This window comes from Aotus nancymaae, unplaced genomic scaffold (genome assembly GCF_030222135.1).
Source record: "Aotus nancymaae isolate 86718 unplaced genomic scaffold, 86718_ANA_hifiasm-v0.15.2.pri h1tg000006l, whole genome shotgun sequence".
Classification (NCBI taxonomy): Eukaryota; Metazoa; Chordata; class Mammalia; order Primates; family Aotidae; genus Aotus; species Aotus nancymaae.
Window position 1 is genome coordinate 70107769 of NW_026988417.1, and position 27230 is coordinate 70134998.

The following is a 27230-nucleotide window of genomic DNA, read 5'->3' on the forward strand; positions in this document are numbered from 1 at the left end:
CCAAATGCTGGGATTACCGGTGTGAGCCACTGCACCAGGCCCACATGCTGTAATGTCATCTAGATCCCTTAAAAACAATTTTTTAGAGGCTGAGCATCCAAATATTACCGGGCTCATGCCAGTAATATGAGCACTTTGGGAGGCCAAGACAGGCGGATCACTTGAGCCCAGGATTTTGAGACCAGCCTGCGCAACATGGTGAAACCCCATCTCCATAGAAAATACAAAAATTAGCCAAGTGTGGTGGCACACGTCTTAGTCTAAGCAAGCTACTGGGGAGGCTGAGGTGGGAGGATTGCTAGAACCTAGGAGGTTGAGGCTACGTGAGCCAAGATTGCACCCACTGCACTCCAGCCTGAGTGACAAAATGAGACCTTGTCTCAAAAACAATAATAATAATTTTTAAAAGGCAATAACTGGCTGGGTGCACTGGCTCACACCTGTAATCCCAGCACTTTGGAAGGCTGAGGTGGGTGGATCTCCTGAGGTTGGGAGTTTGAGACCATCCTGGTCAACATGGAGAAACCCCGTCTCTACTAAAAATACAAAATTAGCCAGGCATGGTGGCACATGCCTGTAATGCCAGCTACTCGGGAAGCTGAGGCAGGAGAATCACTTGAACCCAGGAGTCAGGGGTTGCATTGAGCCTAGATTGCACCATTGCACTCCAGCCTGGGCAACAAGAGCGAAACTCTGTCTCAAAAAAAAAAAAAAAAAAGGCAATAACTAGCAGTTGGTGCTTTGAGTATTCAATTCTTGCAGAGTTCCCACTAGTATTCAGAGCAGGTAGATGGAGGCAGTAAGAAAAATAAGAGTTTTGATCTAATCTCTCTCAGTGCTGTGTTCCCTATGCCATTTGTCCCTGCCAAAATGCAACCTGTGCTTTGACTGTCACAAATAGCCAGATTTTGACTTTTTCATCACCTTATCTTGAATGTACATTTACACTATAATATATTAAAAATATAACTAATGCTAGTAAGACTAGGAATCTGAATGTACCCGTTTCTTAGGTAGCTAAAAATCTCAATACTTCTTATTTAGGGACCTCATTACCCTAACTGCATGCCTTGTCCTCAGCAGCCTGTTCCTTTGATGCTGCCAGTCTGAGCTTCAGTGCTCTGCTTGCATTCCACAGGCAGCCTCACAGTCTTGAGCATATTACACAGGATGTGTACTTCCTTCCTTAACTACTCTGAAACCTGTGGCTTATAAGTGCACCATTGTCTTAACTAGAGATCTCTGCTGATAAGAACCAAAACTTCCTCAGCACAGCTCTTTGGGTGTAGACAGGAAGGGCATTTATTTATTTATTTATTTATTTATTTATTTATTGAGATGGAGTTTCTCTCTTATTGCCCAGGCTGGAGTGCAGTGGCGTGATCTCAGCTCACTGCAACCTCTGCCTCCTGGGTTCAAGTGATTCTCCTACCTCAGCCTCCTGAATAGCTGGGATTACAAGCATGCGCTACCACACCCAGCTAATTTTGTATTTTTAGTAGAGACGGGGTTTCTCCATGTTGGTCAGGCTGATCTTGAACTCCCAACCTCAGGTGATCCACCCACCTCGGCCTCACAAAGTGTTGGGATTACAGTCATGAGCCACTGCGCCCAGCCAGGAAGGGTATTTATTCAAGCTATTCAGAGGCATATCTGATAATCTGATTCCAGAATATAGAATCCTATTGCATAGGAAGTAGTCATCCAACAGATACCCTTTTTAGGATCAGATGATCTCTCATCTCTGCTTCCCTAGGTATGTCCATTTGTTCCTTCTCTATCTCATTCTTTTTTTTTTCCTCCCAAAATTGTCCATGTCAATCTCATGATTTTACCCTCATAATGAAGCACTGTAATTGCAACCTGCTTTTCATTCTTTTTTTTTTTTAAATGCTTTTTGTGAAAACTGTCATGTGTCTCATTCTTTGTTATCTTTGCAAGGTTCTCGAGGTTTGTTCTCCCATAACTCTGACCCAAGGCTTTGATTTGCCATGGTGTCATGTTTGTCTCAATGCACCCACACATCAGAATTTCTCTGCACAATAGGAACAGTTTCTCAAAGGAGAGCATAGAATTGACTCACCCTGAATCAGTTGTCTATGGTTCACCTGAGATAAGTATGACCACTGTGATTGCAGGTAGAGGACAGATTCTCTTTGAATAGGTTATGGGTGGGAAGAAGATGGTTGATGTATCTAATGCATATGTAATATTTCTCTCTTTCTTTTCTTTTTTTTTTCTTTCTTTTTCTTTCTTTCCTTTCTCTCTTTCTTTCTTTCTGACAGAGCCTTGCTCTGTCACCCAGGCTGATGTGCAGTGGTGCCATCTCGGCTCACTGCAACCTCTGCCTCCTGGATTCCAGCGATTCTCCTGCCTCAGCCTCCTGAGTAGCTGGGACTACAGGCACACACCACCATATCTAGCTAATTTTTGTAGTTTTAGTAGACAGGCTTTCACCATGTTGATCAGGCTGGTATTGAACTCCTGGGCTCAAGCAATCCACCTGCCTTGGCCTCCCAAAGTGCTGGGATTACAGATGTGAGCCACCGCACCTGGCCCTCTTTTTTCTTTTCTTTTTTTTTTTTTTTTCCTTTTTAACAGTCTTGCTCCGTGGCCCAGGCTGGACTGCAGTGGCATGATCTTGAATTACTTCAACCTTCGCCTCCCAGGTTCAAGCAGTTCTCCTGAGTAGCTGGGACTACAGGTATGCACAACCGTGCCTGGCTAATTTTTGTATTTTTAGTAGAGCCGGCTTTTGTCATGTTGCCCAGGCTGGTCTCAAACTCCTGATTCAAGTGATCCACCTGCCTCAGCCTCCCAAAGTGCTGGGATCACAGGCTGAGCCACCGTACCCAGCTTTTTTTTTTTTTTTTTTTCTCCTAATTTTTTAGCCTCAGTCCAAATTTGGGATGAGTGCAGTCAGTCCTGGAATAGTATGAGAGTTAAACTTCTAGTCAGTTACAAAATACCATCTAATCAAATACCTTAATTTGTACTAGGAGTGGTTCTCCAAAGGGCACTACAGGTCAGCTGTTCCCATGACCATATAACTTGCCGCCTCTTCCATGCACTCTTGCTTGAGAATTGGTGGCTGTGGACCCTTCTGCACTGCTAGCAACTTCTGGAAACATGCTGCATTTAGACCTCATTATTTTAGATGTAGCCTCTTCACATCCCCCTTTTGAAATTTTCCAAGGTTTCCATCATGTTTCTTTGAATTACATGATCTGTGGGTATCACTTAGAAATATAAAAATATGAATTACAAGCTCACCTGTAGCAAGAGTAGATTGAGGTTTTTGTGGTACTTGAAACTTATACAGCTTGGGAGATTTTTTTAAAGAAAAAATTTTAAATTATCGAGGCAAAAATTAGGTACAAAATTGATTCCTGAGAAAAATACAACCAATGTCTCTTAAATACATGGCTTTTTAATTTCATTGGGCATAAAAATAACATGACAATGTTATTAAAATACAGATTCCTGGTTCCACCCCAGACATACTGAAAACAGAATTTGTGAGGTGAAGTCCTGGAATCTACATGTTAGCACACAGCCCCAGGAAGTCTGAATACCACATATTGAAATAAACTAAGTAATCACTGTAGTGAATAAGATTTTAACAATATATTCTCTTTTTTGTGGGGGTATATTTGCTTGGAATTCCAATTATCACTGTATGAAAGAAGAAATATAAATTGTGTATACAGAGTTTATAAGTGTTTATGTTAATAGTGGAATTTGTCGTAGAGTTATATTTTTATTTAGCTGTTTTATAGCTAGAAATAAGCCACTAAGCAGAAAGAAAATCAGAAAGCTCAAAAGATAGTTATGAATTTCCTAATATTTCACAGGATATTTTCATTATTTGGAAGAAAAAAAGTGCCCTATGGATGTCATTTTTCCATATCTTAAGAAATAAACAGATGAATACTAAATACAGCTTAAGAAAAAAGGATAATGAGATTACTGTTCAGAAAATTACTCCAAATACTTCAATTTCTATATATACATATATTTTTTGTTGTTGAGATGGAGTTTCGCTCATGTTGCCCACGCTGTAGTGCAATGGTGTGATCTTGGCTCACTACAACCTTTGCCTTCCAGGTTCAAGCAATTCTCTTGCCTCAGCCTCCCAAATAGCTGGGATTACAGGCGCCCACCACCATGCCCAGCTAATTTTTGTATTTTTAGTAGAGACAGTGTTTCGCCATGTTGGCCAGGCTGGTCTTGAACTCCTGACCCTGGGTGATCCACCTGCCTCAGCTTCCCAAAGTGCTGGGATTACAGGCGTGAGATATAGCACCTGGCCACAATTACTATATTCTATTACATATACTGTATCTGTTTTATGAAGTGCTTGTGATACTTGTATCATGCATATATACATATGTCAAAATTTTTTGACATTCATTTAAATCTAATTAGCTTTTATTTAGCGATTGGTGAATGGAGCAGCATCCCTTCTAAAATTAGAAAGGTGCTCTGATTAGCTGAGCACAGGAGGTAGGCTTTATAGGTAGAAGAAGGCTAAAGAAAGCAGAAACAAGGAACAAAAAGCGAATTGTTTGTTACAAAGTTACTTTCCTTACAGGGTTAAAACAGAGGGGACTTCCTTGTGCTGGCTCAGGTAAACTGGGCCTCTTCTGATTGGTTGCTGTGAATTGAATCTCCTGTTGTTTATTTTTAGTGATTTTTAATTTTTTTTTACTCTTTGTTTTTATTGCATTTTAGGTTTTGGGGTACATGTGAAGAACATGCAAGATTGTTGCATGGGTACACACATGGCAGTGTGATTTGCTGCCTTCCTCCCCATGACCTATATCTGGCATTTCTCCCCATGCTATCTCTCCCCAACTCCCCACCCCCCACTGTCCCTCCCCTATTTCCCCCAACAGACACCAGTGTGTAGTGCTCCCCTCCCTGTGTCCCTGTGTTCTCATTAGATTTTGACAGATCTATTAAAAAAAAACTGGCCTTGTTTAAAGAAACTTGGTTAATCTTATGAGTTAAGAATGCTTTTTTTGAGCAATTTAATGGTTTTATCACATAACTGATTGATACTGTGCATAAAGTTTAAAACACACGTATCTTTTTTTTTTTTTTCTTGAGACAGCCTTGCTCTGTTGCCCAGCCTGGAGTGCAGTGGCATGATCTCGTCTCACTGCAACCTCTGCCTCTCAGGTTCAAGAGATTCTCCTGCGTCAGCCTCCCAAATAGCTGGGATTACAGGTGCTTGCCACCACGCATGACTAAATTTTGTGTTTTTTAGTAGAGACAGGGTTTCACTCTTTTAACCAGGCTGGTCTTGAACTCCTGACCTCAGATGATCCACTTGCCTCGGCCTCCCAAAGTGCTGGGGTTACAGGTGTGAGCTACCGCGCCCAGCCTAAAACACACGCATCTGAAGAAATGACCCGCATATTAATTTGCAATAGAAAAAGAAACCAGGAGCTCGCATCCCAGATGCAGGGAGGTTGGAGGCAGAAAGCAGAAAGGAGACTTCTGAACAGTGACTCTTACTGAGGAAAACCAAAGGAGACCTATGTAGATAGGTCCCAATTAGACACCAGCTACTGGAAGAGCTTCCTCAGAGACTGATTAAAATATTCTCCACTAGATATGGCTGCAAATTGCACACCCTCATGGGGTCAGCAAGAACCCTGCAACAGCCCTGGGTCAGAGCTGCCACGGTCTGTGGCATCTGAGGAAACTCAACTTGGAAATCATGACCAAGACCCTGAGACGTGTCACGTGAACTTCAGGATGTTCAGCTGCCCGGAAGAGTTGGACCCCATCCAGGCTTTGAGGAGACTCACTGAGCTGTGCCATCTGTGGCTGAGGCCTGATCTCCACACCAAAGAGCAGATCCTGGACATGCTGGTGATGGAGCAGTTCATGATCTCCATGCCCCAGGAACTCCAGGTCTTAGTCATGATGAACGGTGTGCAGAGCTGCAAAGACCTGGAGGACCTGCTACAAAATAACAGAAAACCCAAGAAATGGTCTGTGGTCAACTTGCTTGGCAAGGAGTATCTTACGCAGGACTCAGATGTTGAGATGCCCGAAGCCCCCGCCAGTGTCAGGGATGATCTGAGAGACGTGTCCAGCCAGCATGCCTCCTCTGTGAATGAGATGCCTCCAGATGAAGGCCAGGCCAGCCAAGAGCTACAGACCTTTCCCAGGATCCCTGCACTGTCCAAGGGGCAGGAAGAGGACTTCCTGCTGCCAGAGACTATTGTCATAAAAGATGACCCAAAGGCTCTGAGACCCAAGCCGACCTTGGAGAAGGATCTGAACGTAGACAGGGAAGAGAACACAGGACTTAGATCTTCAGAGCCTCAGCTTCCAAAGGGTCCCACAGGTGCGGTGAGAGCAAAGGAGGGGAAGGAACCAAAAAAAGCCTCTGTGGAAAATGTGGTTGCTGACATACCTGCTGCCTGCATTGTGGAGAGAGAAGCTTCAACTCACAGCGAGAGCAGAGGAGACTCTCTGAGTCTGAGAGGTCCCAAAAGAAGCAAACCAGATGCTTCCTCCATTTCTCAAAAAGGGCCTCACGGAGGAACCTCACTTGTGGGCAACACAGACAGCCTGGGGCAAGCTGGGATAAATCCAGTTCGTTCCCCAGGCCCTGCAGGTGCAGTCAGCCAGCCTGTTGGCCAAGAAGCCATGGCACTGCCACCCCTTGCATGTGATGTGTGCAATAAAAGGTTTAAGTATTACGGCAAGCTAGTCATCCACAAGAGATCACACACAGGAGAGAGACGCTTTCAATGTAATCTCTGTGGGAAGCACTTCATGCAGCTCTCAGACCTCCGAGTTCATCAACGAATCCACACTGGTGAGAAGCCCTACATGTGTGACGTCTGCTACAAGCGGTTCACCAGGATGTTCTCCTTGAAATGTCACAAGAGGAGCCACACAGGTGAGAAGCCCTATGAATGTAAAGACTGCAATAAAGTTTTCACCTACAGGAAGAACCTGAACCAGCACAAGCGTATCCACTCTGGAGAGAAACCCTATAAATGTTCCAAGTGTCCAAGAGCCTTCGGTCGGCCTGAAACGTTAAAGCGCCACCAGAAAACACATCCAGAAACCGCTTCCCAGGGATTCCATAATCAGGTCTATGTATTCTGCACCAAGAGAATGTGAATGATGATTTTTCACTGATGTTATTAGATGACCTATGGCACATATGGCACATGAAGGGCGCCTGGCACACAGAGGGAGTGCCCTAGATAGAAACTGCCAGGAGTCTGAGTCAATATTGATTCTCCCCACTAACTTTTGTTTTCTGTTTCATGATGTGTATTGTTTTTGTATAGGTTTATTTCAGTTTGTGTTGCTGTTCTTTCAATAAACAAACATCTTACTAGTTTTCAATATTTTATAACAAAAAACTGAGGCTTCTGATTGACATGCTGTTACCCACTGTTTTGCTCTAAAGTAAAATTGTCAAAGTAGGGGGTCCAGATTAAATACGCAATGCCTGGGGAAATTTTTGTTTCAAATAAACAATTTTTTTACTTAAAAAAAAAGAAATCAGTTAATGGAGTTTACTTAACTCACTGAATAATTTGACAGCTTAAACTATACTAGTCAAGCAAAATCTCTGTGGAATTCGTATTTACATATTAAAACATTCCTGACTTAAGGGGAACAAAATAGATTGGCTTTATAGCTTCAGGGAAATACTGTTAAGTAAATTTAGGGGACTTCCAGTGGTAGAGTAAAAAGGGGAAAACCATAGAATTCTCATGCTTTTCTGATCATTGGAGCTCAAACAAACTTGGGACATAAGCTGCATAATTCTGTCCCAAAGACTGGTTCCTCTTGAGTGACTTTCTGAGGGTCCAGGTTTTCCTGGACCTTGAAAATAAAGGGTAGAGTTTTCACCCCTGAATCAGAAGTCAGATTTTAAGGGGCGAGGGAAGTATAAGTCAGCCAAGGACACAGAGTTCATCAGAACCAAGCTTTCCCAGGACATGAATCATATTTATTTTAGGCATAAAACTTCTAGATCCAAATCAAGGAAAATTTCTTTCTTACCTTATAAAGAATGCTGCTGTCTGCCAGAAGGTTAGGAAGCTAGTGAGTAGACCCAGTCCTGAGACTCTGTGGTCTATTTGCAGAGTTCTCCTTCTTAACCTGCTGTCAACGGCTTGCCTGGCCCTATGCCAAACACAGCTTCTCTGTCCTGCTGTTGTGTGTAAAGGTAAATGCACGTCTGGGGTGTAGGCTGCATTCTCCAGTAAGTTTGTTCACCTGCTCCAGGTAAGTCAGTATGTCCCAAGAGAATTCTTGGGACACAGAAAGCATATCATGCCAAGTAAATGCAGCCCTGCTGTAGGCCTGCCTCAGAACCTGCCATTAGACAATACCATAGCACTTTGCTTCCTGAAAACGTTCCTGCATGGATTTTAAAGCTGTAACATGACCTTATTAATTTTAGTTGCAAACTTGAGCACATACAGATGGTCTATTTAAACCATAATAAACCTGTGTACACTGTGGGTTGTGTTCATTTGTGCAGTTTACCATACTACTGTAAAGTTAAATTCCAGGCTATCAAACAAAAATTTCCAAATGTGAGTTCCTTTTTTTTTTTTTCTTTTTTTTTTTTTTTTAAGGCAATGTCTTGCTGTGTCACCCAGGCTGGAGTGAAGTGGTACAATAGTAGCTCACTGCAGCCTGAACCTCCCAGGCTCAGTCTATCCTCCCACCTCAGCCTCCTGAGTAGATGGGACTGCAGGTGCACACCACTGTCAGGTGTTCAAACTAGAGCGACCCTGTCTTGAGTAAGGGCTAGGAAAATGAGGCTGGGACTTGCTGGGCTGCATACCCAGAAAGTTAGGTATTCGTAGCCTCTAGATGTTTACAGTTAGGGGAACAGTTGATAATGTTTACTAAACAGACCCAGACTTGGGAGTGACCTCATATCCCCATATCTTGAGAACAGTAGCTTTTTTTTTTTTTTTTTTTTTGCATTTTTAGTAGAGATGGAGTTTCACCATGTTTCTCAGACAGGTCTCAAACTCCTGAGCTCAAGAAGTGATCCTCCCACCTCAGCCTCCCAAAGTGCTGAAAATACAAGCATGAGCCACTAAGCCCGCCAGCTTATCTGTTTTCTTTTTTTTTTTTAATGCTATGAAATTATTTGTACATTGTAGGCACTCATAAGTATTGAATTAATACTTAAAAGTTAATCCGATTGAAGTTGCTTGTATTCAGAGAATCATAAATAATTCAAGTATGTGCAACAATACATTTTGTTTCAAAAAATTATTTGTGCTTGTAAAAAAGTCTGGAATTCCAGCACTTTGGGAGGCCAAGGCAGGTGGATTACGTGAGATCAGGAGTTCGAGACCAGGCTGACCAACATGGTGAAACCCCGTCTTTACTAAAAATATGAAAAATTAGCCAGATGTGGTGGCACACACCTGTAATTCCAGCTACTTGGGAGGCTGAGGCAGGAGAATTGCTTGAACCTGGAAGGCGGAGGTTGCAGTGAGCCAAGATGGTGCCATTGCACTCCAGCCTGGGCAACAGAGTGACACTCTGTCTCAAAAAACAAACAAACAAACAAATGGAAACAAAAAAGGCTGGAAGTATATTTAAAAAAAAAAAACATTAGAAGTCATTATCACTGGAGAGTGGTGTTACTGGTGATTTGAATTATCTTTGTAGGAGAAGTTAAATTGTTTCTCTTTGCAGATGAAGTGATTTTATATTGAAAAAAACCTGAAGACTCCAACAAAAAACTGTTAAATAAACAAATTCAGTAAAATTGCATGATACAAAATCAACATAGAAACGTTGGTAGCACTTCTTTTTTTTTTTTTTGAGACGGAGTTTCGCTCGTTATCCAGGCTGGAGTGCAATGGCGCGATCTCGGCTCACCGCAACCTCCGCCTCCTGGGTTCAGGCAATTCTCCTGCCTCAGCCTCCTGAGTAGCTGGGATTACAGGCACACGCTACCGTGCCCAGCTAATTTTTTGTATTAGTAGAGACGGGGTTTCACCATGTCGACCAGGATGGTCTCGATCTCGACCTCGTGATCCACCCGCCTCGGCCTCCCAAAGTGCCCGGCCGGTAGCACTTCTATACACCAATAGCAAACTGTCTGTAAAACAAGAAAGTAATCCCATACAAAATAGCTGCAAAAAAAATGTAACACTTAGGAATAAATAAATTTAACCAAGAAGGTGAAAGATCTCCACACCAAAAACTATACAGCATCGATCAAAGAAACTGAATACACAAATAAATGGAACAATAACCTGTGTTCATAGATTGCAAAAATTAAATTATTAAAATGTCCTTACTACCCAAAACCAACTATAGATTCAATGCAATTCCTATCAAAATATCAATGACATTCTTTGCAGAAATAGAAAATACAATCCTAAAATTTGTATAGAACTACAAAAGACACCAAATAACCAAAGCAGTCTTGAGCAAGAAGAGTAAAGCTGTAGGCACCAGACCTCATGATTTCAAAATAAGCTGCAAAGTTACAGCCTAAAAACAGACATACAGACCAATGGAACAAAATAGACCCCAGAAATAAATCCATGCAGTTATAGCCAACTGATTTTCAACAAAGCCACCAAGAGTACACAATGGAAAGGACAGTCTCTTAAAAAAATTGTGTTAGGAAAACTGGATATCCACACGCAGAAGAATGGAATTAGACCCTTATCTCCTATTATATACAAAAGTCAACTCAACATGTATTAATAACTTACTCATAAGATCTGAAACAGTGAAACTACTAGAAGAAAACGTGAGAGGAAACTCCATGACTTTGGTCTGTGCAAGAACGTTTTGGATGTTACCACAAAACAAAGGCAACAACAGCAAAAATAGATGGATAGAATTACATGGAACAAAAAGTTTCTGTACAACAAATGAAACAACAGAGTGAAGAGATAACTTACAGAATGGAAGAAAATATTTGTAAACTATATATCTGATAAAGGGTTAATATCCAAAATATACAAGGAACTCAATAGCAAAAAAAAAGCAAGCAATCCTATTAAAAAATGGGCAAAAGACATAGAAGACATACAAGTTGCCAGTAAGTATATGAAAAATGCTCAGCATCAGTAATCATCAGGGAAATGCAAATCAAAACCACAATGGGGTATCACCTGACACTAGTTAGCATGGCTATTATCAAAAAGACAAAAGAAAATGTTGGCAAAACCATACAAAAGAATGAAATCATGTTGTTTGCAGCAACATGGATGCAGCTGGAGGCTATTATCCGAAGTGCATTAATGCGGGAACAGAAAACCAACTACTGCGTGTTCTCACTTATAAGTGGGAGCTAAACGTTAAGTCCACACAGACACAAAGATGGAAACAGTAAACACTGGGGATTCCAAAAGTGGGGAGGAAGGGAAGACGGGCTGAAAAACTACCTGTCAGGTATTATGTTCACTACTTGGGCAACGTATTATTAGGCACCCAAACCTCAGCAACATGTAATGTACCCATGTAACAAACCTGCACGTGTCTGCACATGTACCCCTGAATTTAAAAAGAAATGTTGGCCAGAATATAGAGAAAAGAATACTTACGCAGTGTTGGTGGGAATGTAAACCAGGAGACAACTGCTGTGGAGTACAGTATGGAGGTTCTTCAAAACAGTACAAGTAGAACTATGCTGTGATCTAGGAACCCCACCACTGGGAATCTACAAAGGAGAGGAAATAATTATATAGAAGAGACATCTGCATTCCCATGTTTATTTCAGCATTATTCACAATAGCCAAGGCATGGAATCAACCTAGTTGTCCATCAATGGATGAATGGATAAGGAAAATATGGTATATGTACACAATGGAATATTATTTAGTTATACAGAAAAGTCCTGTCATTTGTGACAGCATGGATGAGCCTGGAAAACATGTTAAGTGAAATAAGGCAGCCACAGGAAGATAAATACTGCATCATCTCACTCATATGTGCAATCTAAAAGAGCTAATTTTTTTTTTTCTTTTGAGACGGAGTCTTACTCTGTCACCCAGGCTGGAATGCAGTGACACAATCTTGGCTCACTGCAACCTCTGCCTCCTGGGTTCAAGCAATTCTCCTGCCTCAGCCTCCAGAGTAGCTGGGACTACAGGTGTGCACCACCACACCCAGCTAATTTTTGTGTTTTTAGTAGAGACGAGGTTTCACCATGTTAGTCAGGTTGGTCTTGAACTCCTGACCTTGTGATCTGCCCACCTCAGACTCCCAAAGTGCTGGGATTACAGGCGTGAGCCACTGCGCCCGGCCTAAAAGAGCTGATTTTATAGAAGAACAGAGTCAAATGATGGTTACCAGAGGCTTGAGTGGTTAAGAGGAGGGAGGGGATGGGGAGATGTTGTACAATTACAGTTAGAAAGTTGAGACCAAGCATGGTGGCTCACACCTGTAATCCCAGCACCGTGAGAGGCATGCTGATTGCTTGAGTCCAGGAATTTGAGACCAGCCTGGCCAACATGGCAGAACCCCATCTTTACAAAAAATATAAAAATTAGTCAGGTGTGGTGGCGCATGCCTGCAGTCCCAGCTACTCGGGAGGCTGAGGTGGGAGGAGCACTTGATCCTGAGAGGTGGAGGTTGCAGTGAGTGGAGATTGCACCAGTGCACTCCAGCCTGGTCAACAGAGCGAGATCCTGTCAAAAAAAAAAAAAAAAAAAGTCTAGAATATGCAAATAGAATAATCAAATATATAGTGAATAGTCAAATATATAGTGACAAATAGTAGATAGGTGATTGTCTGGACCAAGAGCTGGGAAGGAGAGAAATTGAAAATAACTGCTAGTGGTTATGGAGTTTCTTTCTTGGGTGATGAAAATGCTCTAAAATGGATTGTGGTGATGGTTGTCCAACTCAGTGAAATATTAAAAACCATTGGATTATACACTTTAAATGGGTGAATTGTATGATATGTGAATTGTATCTCAATAAAGATGAGATACAATTATCTGTTTTTTAATTTATTTTTTCAACTTTTATTTTGATACAGGGAGATCATGTGCAGATTTGTTACATGGAAACATTGCATGATGTTGAGGTTTGGAGTGTGACTCCAGTCACCCTGGCAGTGAGCATAGTATCCAATGGGTAGTTCTGTGTTTTTTAATTTTTTTTTTTTTTTTGAGACAGAGTCTTGCTCTATCGCCCAGGCTGGAATGCAGTGGTATGATCTCGGCTCACTGCAACCTCTGCCTCCCAGGTTCAAGGGATTCTTGTGCCTCAGCCTTCCAAGTAGCTGGGTTTACAGGTGCACACCTCTATGCCCGGCTAGTTTTTTTATTTTTAGTAGATATGGGGTTTCACTATGTTGGCTAGGCTGGTCTCGAACTCTTGGGTTCAAGCGATCCACCCACCTCAGCCTCCCAAAGTGCTGAGATTACAGACGTGAGCCACCGCACCTGGCTTCCAATAGGTAGTTTTAAACTCATTCCTGCTTCCTCCACCCTCCAGTAGTCCACAGTGCCTGTTGGTTCCACATGTATGTCCATGTGTGCTCAATGCTTAGCTCCCACTTCTTTTTTTTTTTTTAAATGGAGTCTTGCTCTGTCGCCAGGCTGGAGTGCAGTGGCGTGATCTTGGCTTACTACAACCTCTACCTCCTGGGTTCAAGCAATTCTCCTGTCTCAGCCTCCCTAGTAGCTGGGACTATAGGCACATGCCAACACGCCCAGCTAATTTTTGTAATTTTTTAAAAGTAGAGATGGTATTTCATCATGTTGGCCAGGATGGTCTCAATCTCTTGACCTCATGATCCACCCACCTTGGCCTCCCAAAGTGCTGGGATTTCAGGTGTGAGTCACCACACCTGGCCTAGCTCCCATTTCTAAGTGAGAACATGCAGTATTTGGTTTTTTGTTTGTGTATTAATTTGAATAAAGCTGCTTTCAAAAAGTAAATAAATTTTCTTTGGTTATAATACTTCTGGAATTTTCTACATTAACCATATATCATTCTTGTAATCAGATAGAAATAAATACCTTTAGGCTGGGTGTGGTGGCTCATGCCTGTAATCCCAGCACTTTGGGAGGCCAAGGCGGGCAGATCATGAGGTCAGGAGTTCAAGACCAGCCTGGCCAACATGGTGAAACCCCGTCTCTACTAAAAATACAAAAATTAGCTGGACTCGGTGGCAGGTGCCTGTAATCCCAGCTACTCAGGAGGCCGAGGCAGGAGAATTGCTTGAACTCGGGAGGTGGAGGTTGCAGTGATTCAAGATCATGCCACTGCACTCCAGCCTGGGCGACAGAGCAAGACTCCGTCTTGGAAAAAAACAAAGTACCTTTATTTTTATGTATGTATGTATGTATGTATGTATGTATGTATTTGAGATAGGCTAACTCTGTTACATGCTGTAGTGGAGTTGGGTGATCCCAGCTCATGGATGCCTCGACCTCCCAGACTTAAGTGATCCTCCCACCTCTGCCTCCTGTGTAGCTGGAACTACAGGCATGTACCACTATGCCCAGCTAATTTTTATTTTTTTGGTAAATGTCTCAAATTTAAATTGAAAATTTTGTTTTAAAAATTTTTTGTAATTAAAAAATTAATTTTGTAAAATTTAATTTTTAAATTTTTTGTAGGTCTAACTATGTTGCCAAGGCTGGTCTCAAACTCCTGGGCTCAAGCAAGCCTCCTGCCTTGGCCTCCTCAGAATGCTGGGATTACAGGTGTGAGTCAACACGCCTGGCCAGAGTATCTTTATTTTTAAAGTACTGATTAGCACCAACCAGACCTAATGAAGCTCAGCATTCTTTTTAATCTCTTGGCTCCCTTTTCCACAGTGGCATTGCCAAACCTTTTCTACTCTTCTTAAGCATTTGCGCTGGATTCATTCCCCGTCCCTGTCTGCTCTGTGCTCTAGGTTTCTGATCATACAGATTGCTACAACCTGGCTCCCTTGCCCTCTAGCTTCCAGATGGGTTCAGCTATTGGCTTTAGGGCAAGAGGAGAGTGAGGTCAGATTATTTATTCCTGTAGCTTCCTCCCTGTCAGCTTCCTGCAAATTGGCTATGTCCCTTTACCTAAAGGCCACAGATCCCATCGTCTTCAAAGCTTTCCCTGAGTCCCAGTGACAGTTCCCTCCTCTTGCTTCTTTGGGCTTGGGGATGGTACCAGTTAGCTACTATAACTTGTTCTGGGGTGATTCACCATCTATTATATTCTTCCTAATCCTTGCTTATGGTTCTATACAAAATCTGTTCAAATTCAAGTGTTCCATATCTTTTCTGTCAGGTTTACCATCAAGACAGCATTTAACTCCATCTTCATCCATTCACTGTCAGCAAATGACCTTGTCTCATTCTTTATTTTTACATAGAAGTTTGAGGCCTTCCTCAAATGGCTGTACAACATCACTTCACTAAAAGTAGTCTACGTAGGGCCAGGTGCAGTGGCTCACACCTGTAATCCCAGCACTTTGGGAGGCCAAGGCAGGCAAATCACTTGAGGTCAGGAGTTTGAGACCAGCCTGACCAACATGGGGAACTCCTGTCTCTACTAAAAACATTATCCAGGCATGATGGTGGGTGCCTGTAATCCCAGCTACTGGGGAGGCTGAGGCAGGAGAATCACTCGAGCCTGGGAGGCAGAGGTTGCAGTGAGTCGAGATTGCACCACTGCACTCCAGTCTGGGTGACAGAGCGAGACTCTGCCTCAAAAAAAAAAAAAGGTAGTCTACATAATGGCCTGCTCTCCTTGATCTCTCAGAGCACAGGATGCAGCTTGTTCATGGCAGGCACTACCCTGATTTCCTCTGACCTCTCAGGACATCTTTCCCTCATTAGCTCTTCTTCCCTCTTGCATACCTTCACTCTGGATGCTGCTAAAGTCTCAAACCTTGGTTTGCCCTCATGACAAATTTTTTTTTAAGTGAAGGTTTATCAGTTTTTACTGCTCTATTACTTTTATTCAGATAATTTTTCAAATGTGTACTTGCTGTCCTAATCATTTAATTAAACTCCAGTCCTTTATCTCTTCCACCAGATGCTACATATTTTACATGGATTTCCAGCTGTCTCTTCAAATCCAATATCACTTCATCCTTCCTCTCATCTTCCCCCCAATTAGATGTCTCTCATTATGTATTTTTTCCAATGGTACCTATATTCTCTTTGGCTCAGTGCTTCTCCACTCCAATTGCTTATTGAATTCCATAATTTTTTTCTTAAACTCATTTATTGGAGTTCTTTATTTTCTTTCTCACTGTTCTCATCAATGTCTTTTTTTTTTTTAACCATAGGCCAAGATTATTTTAATAGTCACTTAGTTTGTCTTCAGATTCCAGACTCCCTCTAGTCCTATATGAGAATTAATTTTTCAAGAATATTGCTAATATCGTGCAGCTGTAGAATGTGGCTCCAATGAATTATAATTACGATGTCAACAACTAATTTTCATAGAATACTTGCCATATGTTGGCTGCTATACAATTTTTTATATGGATTATTTTAATCATAAGAATTCTATAAATATACAATTATACACACATTTGGAAGAATTTTAGAACATTTAGAAAACTCCCAGAATCACCTAGTTACTGGTAGTACTGGGATGCAAACTGAGCTTGAAATGAAAAGTCATGCTCTTAATCTTTTTCCTATGCTATATAAATTCCTCTACTTGACTTCCGAAGTGCTCCACAAACTGCTCCCCTCCCCATATAATCCAATCTCAGCTTATGTTTTTCTCTACATTACACAGAGGGAGAGTTTCCTGATGAACTATAAACACACCATACTCATTTCAGTTCTTTCCCTTTCCTTTTGCACTTGCAACTTTTTTCTCCTGTCATCTGATCAAAGTCTCTTCTTGAGTTAAGGAATGGCTCCTGAATAGAATAAAGCCTTCCTAAAATGCTATAGTTTTTTTTTTTTTCTCAGAGCCTGTAAGACTGCTTACTGTCTGCCCCATTCATTTTCACTTTCACTCATGAAGTGCTTTGAATTTTTATTTTGGCATTCATGAAGGGTTAAAAAAAGAATTTTTATTTAACTATATTATGTAAAATTGCTATGTGTTTATCCCAGAAGAAAATATTGAACATTTTTATTTGTCAGACCCTATGTAAGGGCTGAGAATACAAATATGGGTACAATTCAGTCTCTGAACTTAAAGAGTTTAATTCAAGGGGAAAGCAAAGATGGAAACTAAAATAATACACTCTGATAAGTGATAATATTGGAAGGTGATATTGCAGTGATGCTTCACTCCAGTAATTGCATATATTGAGGATAAGTGAGCCAGGTTTCTCATGACAGAGAAACAAGTCACAATTATAGAAAGCGAGAAACCCTGGGAGGAATGTCACAACAATAGCGAAGGGCCCACTAGTGCCCAGTTGTTCGTTTAGAAACCAGCAGTCATGCTTCACTTTATGATGGGGATACATCCTGAGAAATGCATCATTACATGATTTTATTGTTGTGTGAACATCAAAGAGTGCACTTACACAAATCTTGATGGTATAGCCTACTGCACACCTAGGCTATATTGTATATAGCCTGTTGCTTCTAGGCTGCAAACCTGTGTATCATGTTACTGTACTGAATACTGTAGGCAATTGTCACACAATGGTAAGTATCTGTGTATCTAAACATATAAAATGTACAGTAAATATATGGCATCATAATCTTATGGGACCACCATCCTGTACCTGGTCTGTCATTAACAGAAACATCATGTGGCATGTGATTGTACTTAACTGATCAATCCTCTTGTATGTAACCAGTTCCCCTAATTGCCACCAGCCTCTCACTCTGAAAATTCCTTTTCTACCCTGCTTGGGCTATGATTCCCTACAGTGGGCCACAGTATTAGTCTGTTCTCACCTGCTATTAAAGAACTACCTGAGACTGGGTAATTTTGAAGAAAAGAGGTTTAATTGACTCACAGTTCTGCAGGCTTAACAGGAGGCATGACTGGGAGGCCTCAGGAAACCCACAATCATGGAAGGTGAAGAGGAAGCAAGCAGCACCTTTGTCACGAGGTGGCAGGAGAGAGAACGAAGGAGGAAGTGCCACACCCTTGAACTGATAGTGAGTTCTCAGGAGATCTGACAGTTCAAGGGTGTGGCACTTCCTCCTTTGCCTCAGCCTCCCAAAGTGCTGGGATTGCAGGTGTGAGCCACCACACCCAGCCAGTTGAGTGAGGCGGATCATCTGAAGTCGGGAGTTCGAGACCAGCCTGACCAACATGGAGAAACCCCATCTCTACTAAAAATACAAAATCAGCTGGGCATGGTGGCATGTGCCTGTAATCCCAGTTACTCAGGAGGATGAGTAGCTTAACTTCAAGGGAGGTACTAGGGCATCTTCCTTTGTGCCCAGAGAAAAAAGGAAAACCTCTTATGATGAGTGCTAGTAAGCTTCTACCATCATCCCACTCCTCCTCATGTTCCTGCACCCATGCACCCATGCAGTGATGACCTCAAGGTCTTCAGCTTGTTTGTGAATATCTCTGTACCCATTCCTGAGGACTAACCCCAGCAGTAATGAGACAGGATAATTCCCTTGACCTTGACTTCCTTCATGGAACTGGAGTGGCTAGTTTCACTCAGCCAGCTGCTGGCCACTCCTCACAAGAGGGAGTGTGCAAGCAAGTGCAGGAACCAGAGGGAACAAAGGCTGGAACTGGCTGGTCGCTCCTCTGGCAGGAGCAGACTCTGTGCGGACCCGCAGCAGCATCCAAGCCCCTACCCCCTCGGCACCCGGGTTCTTGTCCAGCATCCAGGAAGAATCAGGTCAAAGGAACAGATTGAAGGGTAATGTATGTGAAGGATTTTATTGGGTGATAAAATTGGCTCTTAGCAGGTTGGGGAATTGGGAAGGGGATGGTGTGGGAAAAAGATGATCTTTCCCAGAAGCTGCACTGTCTGAAGTTAGCCTCATCTATCCCTAATCTCCATGCTCAGTTGCTGTTTCTGTGCTCACTGCACAGCCGCTTGTACCCTGGACTCTGAGCAGCTTGTGTTGTTCTGCCAGCGGATGTCTTCTTATGGGCACAGGATAGGGGTGTGGGAGGCCAAAAAGGCAACATTTGGGTGGAAAAATGGGGTCAGCTGTTTTCACTTAGGGCTGCTGTGTTCCAGGCTTAAGGGTGGGGTTTAGTTGGGAGCCCAGCCTTTCTGTATCAGTAAGTTCTCTGAGACAAGTTAGAGGCTAAGAAAGGAGAGGGTTTGGAAAGTGAGGATGACACACGGAAGGGATCTAAGTCTTTCAGTTGGTAAGAATCCCATGCTAGAGAAGGAAGAAGCCAGCAGAAACCAACTTTCCTTTTCCCAGATCTATTTACCATCTGGCCTGCCGTAGTGTGATAGATGGTGAAACCATCTTTGCAAAATTATAACTAAGGAAATTATGACAGTGACAGAAATCAGACCTAACCAACTCTATCTTGCTTCTAACCCTTAAGCTGTCCTTGTTCATTGGTAGGTTGAACTAACTTTGGGAAGGAATTCAGTTAGTTCATAGTTTGACTCCAAAACAAAATTGATAACAGCCTTTTCCTGAAAAGACCCCCTTCTTGTCCGGGGACCGGTCTGGCTTTGCAGGACTAACAAATTAACTACAACATTAGAAATTACAGTTTAGGGATAATGCAGCCTCTGGCTCTGAGTCTGAACCTCTGAAAATTGCTCCTGGGGATAATACCCCTATTGTAAAACCTAAGATCAGTGCTTGAGATATTTTGCAGACCCTGCATTTGATGGATCATCTGACACCACCCAGACGGTAATCTGGCCCAACCAGTTTTGCCAACACACCCAGGAACAAAAGACATTAAGAAAACCTAACTTCAGCTGGGTGTAGTGGCTCACACCTGTAATAATCTCAGCACTTTGGGAGGCTGAGGCGGGCGAATTACCTGAGATCTGGAGTTTGAGACCAGCCTAGCCAACATAGTGAAACTTGCCTCTACCAAAAATACAAAAATTAGCCAGGTGTGGTGTCACATGCCTATAATCCCAGCTACTTGGGAAGCTGAGGCAGGAGAATTGCTTGAATCTGGGAGGTGGAGGTTGCAGTGAGCCGAGATCATGCCACTGTACTCCAGCCTGGGTGACAGAGCAAGACTCTGTCTGAAAAAAATAAAAATAAAGAAAAAGAAAACCTAACTTCAACCCACTATGATTTCATCTCCAACTTGACCAATCAGCACTCCCCACTTCTCAAGCCCCTATCTGCCAAATTATCTTTTTTTTTTTTTTTGAGATGGAGTTTCGCTCTTGTTACCCAGGCTGGAGTGCAATGGTGCCATCTCGGCTCACCGCAACCTCCCCCTCCTGGGTTCAGGCAATTCTCCTGCCTCAGCCTCCTGAGTAGCTGGGATTACAGGCGAGCGCCACTATGCCCAGCTAATTTTTTGTATTTTTAATAGAGACGGGGTTTCACCATGTTGACTAGGATGGTCTTGATCTCTTGACCTCGTGATCCACCCGCCTCGGCCTCCCAAAGTTCTGGGATTACAGGCTTGAGCCACCGCGCCCGGCCTCAAATTATCTTTAAAAACTCTGATCCCCAAATGCTCAGGGAGACTGATTCGAGTAATAATAAAACTCCAGTCTCCCGCACAGCCGGCTCTGCGTGAATTACTTTTTTACCATTGCAATTCCCCTGTCTTGATATATTGGCTCTGTCTAGGCAGTGGGCAGTGGACACTTACAGTGGGTAGTAGAGCGCCCCAACTGGCCCTGCCACTGTGTAATAAGGATGGTGGAGCAGTTCTCGATCATGAGCATCAATTTCTTTTATTCCCCCCAAACTTTGCTGAGGTATAACTGACAAAATTGTATAGATATTTAAGACATACAGTGTAATAATTTGATATGCATACATGTTGTGAAATAGTTACCACAAAGTAATTGACATATCCATAAGCTTACATAATTACTTTTTTATTTTAGGGCTGAGGATGCAAGATTGATTCTCAGCAAATTCAAGTATATAAGGTATTACTATTAACTATAGTCATCATGCTGTACATTAGGTCTCTAGAACTTACTCATCCTGCACAACTGAAACTTTGTACCCTTTGACCAACACTTACCTGTTTCCCCAACCCCTCAGCCCCTGGTAACCACTCATCTACTCTCTATTTCAATAAATTCAACTTTTTAGCTTCCACGTGTAAGTGATGTGAAAGGAAAATAAATCTCAGACTTATCACTAAGCCAGAGGGAAAAGTCAAGCTGGGAAGTGTATCAAACAAACCTACTTCCCATTTTATTACTAAGTAAGATAGCTTCAAAGATAAAAAGCAAAATACTTCCCTCACTATTTGCCCACAAGGAAATTATCTGTGGGCCACAAGATCTTTACCCTAAAGCAGTTCTGTTGAATTTCACCTTGGCAATGTAAATTGATAGCTTATCTTCAATTTACAAGGTGCAAGAGAAAGGACAGAACTCAAAGGCATCCCTCTGCTCACCTGAGATAAATGCATATCTGATTTGCCTCCTCTGTTTATGTAAAAATGCAGATTCACTGAGCCAGACCAAGACTTCAGTAACAATTCCTCTACCCCCTCTCATATATAAATTGTGTATTCACTGAAAGGCTGATCAAAACCCCAAAAGAACGCAACAGTTTGTTTCTTATCAACCTATGACTTAGAACCCCTCCCACCTTCAAGTTGCCCCACCTTTCCCGACTGAACCAATATACATCTTACACATATTGATTGATGTCTCATGTCTCCCTAAAATGTATAAAAAGCTGTACCCAGACCACTTTGGACTTCTGTTCCCAGGACCTCCTGAGGCTGTGTCACAGGTGTGTCCTGAACCTTGGCAAAATGTGATTGAGCGGGTCTTAGATACTTTTGGGTTCACAGTGATATCATGCGACATTTATCTTTTTGTGACTTGCTTGCTTCACTCAGCAGAATGTCCTCTAGGTTCATTAATGCTGCTGCAAATGGCAGGATTCCCTTCTCTTCTAAGGCTGGAAAATACTCTACTAGTGTGTATTCCAATATGTATTCATTTGCATTCATATATAAATATATATATTCATTCATCTGTTGATGGACGCTTAGGTTGACTCCATGTTTTGGCTATTATGAATAATGCTTCAGTGAACATGGGATTGCTGGTATCTCTTCAAGATAGTGATTTCATTTTTTTGGCATATATACCCAGAAGTAGAACTGCTCAGTCATATGGTAGTCACATTTCAGTTTCTTGAGGAACCTCCAGAGTCTATAATAGCTGTACTGATTTACATTCCTGCCAACAGTGTTCAAGGGTTCCCTTTTCTCCACATCCTTGCCAATAAATGTTATCTTTTGAGCCTTAATAGCTAAAGAGGGGAATTTGATTTCTAGCTAGTCCCTGAGAGAATAAACAACAATGTAGGAAATTTTTGGAAACAGGGAAGATTTATCTTTAGAGATCTATGAATATTCTGTTTTCTTGCTTCTAGAGTATCTCATACCTATTTATCTCCACCTCCCCCACCCCAGTTTTTTCTCCCACATCACATATGTAGTTATTTACATTCAGAGTGCAAATACAAACACACATGCGGAGTCAACTTCAGAAACTCACTTTCTAAATTGTTTTACTTCTTCCATCAAATCCAGACTTCTTCAGTTCTGATGGAGCCAGATGATTATTCATGAGGTAAACACCTGGTATAATTCCAGGTTATGAAAGCATTAATTCAAAGCTGAATTTGTATGTAATTGATGAGCAAATGTTTTAGTTAGGCTATTAATTTCATTAAGAGTGTTTGGGTTTATATATCCTATGCGAAAAGACCTTTGTGCTTTTCTCATTGGTCTCTATTCCCCAATTTTCTGATTTCATACCTTGAGTATACCATAATATTTTGAGCAACCTATTCCTCTCCCTCCAAAAAATAGGGCTCCTTGGACATAATACAGCTCCCCACTCTGTGGACATGCATGATTCCCTGATGATCATAGACAGAGAGAAAGTGGTTCCACATAGTTTCTCTAGGTCTAGGAGAAAGTTTGATGAAACCCACAGTTTTTAGCCATTCAGAGGGCTTCGTGCTTTCTCACTGAAGCAAATATGGTTACTTTGGTAATAATCTTATGAGACTCCAACCTCAGTTCCCTTCTGTCTTTCCTCTGTGTATATCTATACAGGATGAGGCCAATTTGTTCGTGTGCATTAAGGCGGATATGCAAGAATGAGCTCCTCTTAGCTCCTCTTCCCTATCCACAGCAGAGTGTGCCAAGCCCAACAACTTAGTATTCTAAGATTCAGAAATGTGTTCTATAAACATCAGAACTTCCAGACTTCTATCTCCAACAGGAATGTTCTCCGCCTCCTGGGTTCAAGCAATTCTCCTGCCTCAGCCTGCCAAGTAGCTGGGATTACAGGCATGTGCCACCACACCTGGCTAATTTTGGTATTTTTAGTAGAGATGGGGTTTCACCATGTTTGTCAGACTGGTCCTGAACTCCTGACCTCAGGTGATCCACTGGCCTTGGCCTCCTAAAGTGCTGGGATTACAGTCATGAGCCATAGTGCCCAGCCAAAAAAAAAAAAAATTTTTTTTTTTAATTAGCTGGGTGTTGTGGCATATGCCTGTATTCCTAGCTACTCAGGAAGCTGAGGCAGGAGGATTTCTTCAGCCCAGGAGAGTAAAGGCTTTAATGAAGTTTTTTCTTTTATTTTCTTTCTTTCTTTCTTTCTTTTTTTTTTTTTTGAGACAGAGTCTTACTCTGTCACCCAGGCTGGAGTGCGGTGGTGTAATCTCAGCTCACTGCAACCTCTACTTCCAGGGTTCAAGCAATTCTCCTGCCTCAGCCTCCCAAATAGCTGGGACTACAGGTGTTCACCACCATGGCTGGCTACTTTGGTGTTTTTAGTAGAGATGGGGTTTCACCATGTTGGCCAGGCTGGTCTAGAACTCATGACCTCAGGTGATCTACCCACCTTGACCTCCCAAAATGCTGGGATTACAGGCGTGAGCCACCTGGTCCAGCCAAAAACATTTAACATAAAAAGTATAAAAGATGTAGTTACTCTGAAGTAAAACAGATCACGTAAGGATTTATTATTCCCCTTTCCCAACACTGTAGGACCTTTAAGAGGTCCAGTGACTTCACTTGGGCATCCAATAAGAGAGGTGTAAGGCTAGGATCTCGGGGTTCTCAAGCTACTCTTTTGACCACAAGATCACACTTTCTTCCTCTTTTACAACTGGTATGCAGAAAAGAATGTATTATAGAAGCAGCTGGGGTGGTAACACAGGGGATGATGGAAAACATCACAATATTATTTAGCAAGTGTACAAAATACAATCTGAATTTACATGACTCTTAAGAAATTGTTTTGTAGATTTGATAGGTACCTCTCAATGTGTAATTTAAATGAAACAATTTATTACAAACTACCATATGTTAGGCACTGTGATAAGTACTGGGAATACAAAGAATGTGCAAAATGAAGTTCCTACTATCATGTATTAAAAAGAAGAACAATGAGGCCAGGCTTGGTGGCTCACGCCTGTAATCTAAGTGCTTTGGAGGCCAAGGTGGGTGGATCACCTGAGGTCGGGAGTTCAAGACCAGCCAGACCAACATGGTGAAACCCTGTCTTAAAAAAACAAAAAGAAGAAGAAGAAGAAGAAGAATGAACAACAGTGTGGTAGACGTTATTGTTGCCCAACCCAGATACTCTTTATAGCCTGAGCCATTCGTCCTTCAGCTGCTCAAGTGCCTGAGCTAACAGCTTATGGTTGTGACTCTCCAGAGGCTTGACTTTGGCTGAATGGACCCACCTCGCTGGAGACTCCTAGACATTACACCCCTCTCCTCTCCAAGGGTGACCAAGGACCAACTTGTTTTTACTCTCCCACACTCTTCCCTCCCACCCTAGACTTTTCCTGGAACCATATTCTTGCTCAGCTCTTTTTTATCTTGCTCTTCCCTTTCCTTACAGATTTTCTTCTAAAGAGTGTTTGCTCAAAGTACAAACACTAGAACCCCTTCCTCAGGCTCTGCTTCTACAAAACCCAAGAAGTGTTGCTGTAAGTCACAGAGAAGTCTCCTAGACATATTGCCTAGGGAAGGATCTGTAACAGGTCTGTAAAAGTTTTAATATACCCTAACATTTCCTATTGAGACAGGATATTTCCTTGATCTCCTTGACCCCCTTTGTGGGCAGGAACTGGAGTGGCTTGTTTCATTCAGCTTGCAGTCGATGAACATCCAAGTGTTAACAGCTCAGTGAAGGGTCAGGGTGACAGCCTCCTGCACCTGTCTTTTTTGACACCTGAGCTCTTGTTCGGTGTCCAGGAAGAATCAGGCCACATGAACTGTTTGAAGGATAATGAATGCAGAAGACTTCACCAAGCAGTGGAAGTGGCTCTCAGTGGAAGAGGAGCTGGAATGGGGATGGTGCGGGAAGAAGGTTATCTTTTGCTGAAGCCCAGCTGTCTCTGGCTGGGTTCTCCTCTGAAATCACACCATCTGAAGCTAGTTGCATTTATCTACAGTCTCCAACACTCAGTTGCTGCTTCTCTGCTCACCTGGCAGCAGCTTGTATCCCTGCTGGTCAGCCACTTGTGTTGCTCTTTTCTTCTTTTATTCCTGCCAGCTGGTCTAGTATTATGGGCACAGGGTAGGGGATGGGGTGGGCTGAAAAGGCGATCATTTGGGTGGAGAAATGGGATCAGCTGTTTTCACTTAGGGCAGAGGTTCCAGGCTTGAGGGTGGAGTTTAGCTGGGAGCCCAGTCCTTCTGTGTCAGGGTCAGCTGTTTTCACTTAGGGTAGAGGTTCCAGGCTTGAGGGTGGGGTTTAGCCAGGAGCTCAGCCGTTCTGTATCACTACTACCTAAAGGACATTTAACATGATTGAACTATCTCACATCTTCTCTATCTTATCTTCTAAAGACTGAGCAATCTAGTTTTTAAAACTTTTTTTTACTTTTTTGTGTGTATAGAGTAGGTTTATATATTTATGGGGTACATGAGATACTTTGATACAGGCATGCAATGCAGCATAATCGCATCATGGTAAATGGGGTATCCATACCCTCAAGCGCTTATACTTTGTATTGCAAACAATCCAGTTATACTTTTAGTTATTTTAAACTGTACAATTAAATTATTATTGACTATAGTCACTGTGTTCTGCTATCAAATACTAGGTCTTAGTCATTCTTTCTAACTATTTTTTTGTACTCATTAACCATCCCCACTTCCCCACCACCACCCCCCACTAAGCCTTCGCCACCTCTGGAAACTGTTCTACTGTCTAGCTCCATGAGTTCAATTGTTATAATTTTTAGCTCTCACAAATAAGTGAGAATATGCAAAATTTGTCTTTCTGTGCCTGGCTTATTTCACTTAATATAATGACCTCCAGTTCCGTCCATGTTGCTACAAATGACAGGATCTCATTATTTTTCATGGCTGAATAGTACTCCATTGTGTATATGTACCACATTTTCTTTATTCATTTGTCTGTTGATGGACACTTAGGTTGCTTCCAAATCTTGGCTATGGTGAACAGTGCTGCACTAAACATGAAAGTACAGATATCTCTTCGATATCCTGACTTCCTTTCTTTTGGGTATATACCTAGCAGTGAGATTACTGGATAATAGGGTAGCTCTATTTTTAGTTTTTTGAGAAACCTCCACACTGCATAGTGACTGTACTAATTAACATTCCCACCAAGAGTGTACAAGGGTTTGTTCCCTTTTCTCCACGTCTTCTCTAGCATTTGTTATTGTCTGTCTTTTGTATATAAGCCCTTTTATCTGATGATCAGTGATGTTGAGCACCTTTTCACATACCTGTTTGCCATTTGTATGTCTTCTTTCAAGAGATGTCTGTTCAGATCCTTTGCTCATTTTCAAATAACATTATTAGGTTGTTTTTTTCCTATAGAGTTGTTTGAGCTCCTTATATATTCTGGTTATTAATCTTTTGTCAGATGGGTCATTTGCAGATATTTTCTTCCATTCTGCTCGTTTTCTCTTCACTTTGTTGATTGTTTCCACTTCTGTGCAGAAGCTTTTTAACTTGATGTGATACAATTTTTCCATTTTTGCTTCGGTTGCCTATGCTTATGGGATACTATTCAAGAACTATTTGCCCAGACCAATGTATTGGAGTTTCCACGATGTTTTCTCTTAGTAGTTTTATGGTTTAAGGTCCTAGATTTAAGTCTTTAATCTATTTTGATTTGGATTTTGTATATGGCAAGAGATAGG

General features: G+C 42.0%; 2 protein-coding genes across 3 annotated transcripts in view; both read left to right on the forward strand.

Annotated features, from left to right (window-relative positions):
* Positions 1 to 8499, forward strand: part of LOC105713277 (zinc finger and SCAN domain-containing protein 5C-like) — a 28070-nt gene extending 19571 nt beyond the window's left edge. Inside the window, exons 2-3 of one of the 2 annotated variants that reach the window (XM_064368142.1) lie at positions 2286 to 2704; positions 5117 to 8499. In XM_064368142.1, the coding sequence (XP_064224212.1) occupies positions 5623 to 7152 (1530 nt within the window). In that variant the 5' untranslated portion in view covers positions 2286 to 2704; positions 5117 to 5622 and the 3' untranslated portion in view covers positions 7153 to 8499. The remainder of the gene's footprint in view (positions 1 to 2285; positions 2705 to 5116) is intronic. The other variant, XM_012446907.3, reaches the window with a different exon arrangement.
* Positions 8500 to 18775: 10276 nt separating this feature from the next.
* CCNG2 (cyclin G2) overlaps positions 18776 to 27230 on the forward strand; it is a 51257-nt gene continuing 42802 nt past the window's right edge. Inside the window, exon 1 of the mRNA XM_064368222.1 lies at positions 18776 to 18793. The gene's annotated coding sequence lies outside the window, so the exon portion shown is untranslated. The remainder of the gene's footprint in view (positions 18794 to 27230) is intronic.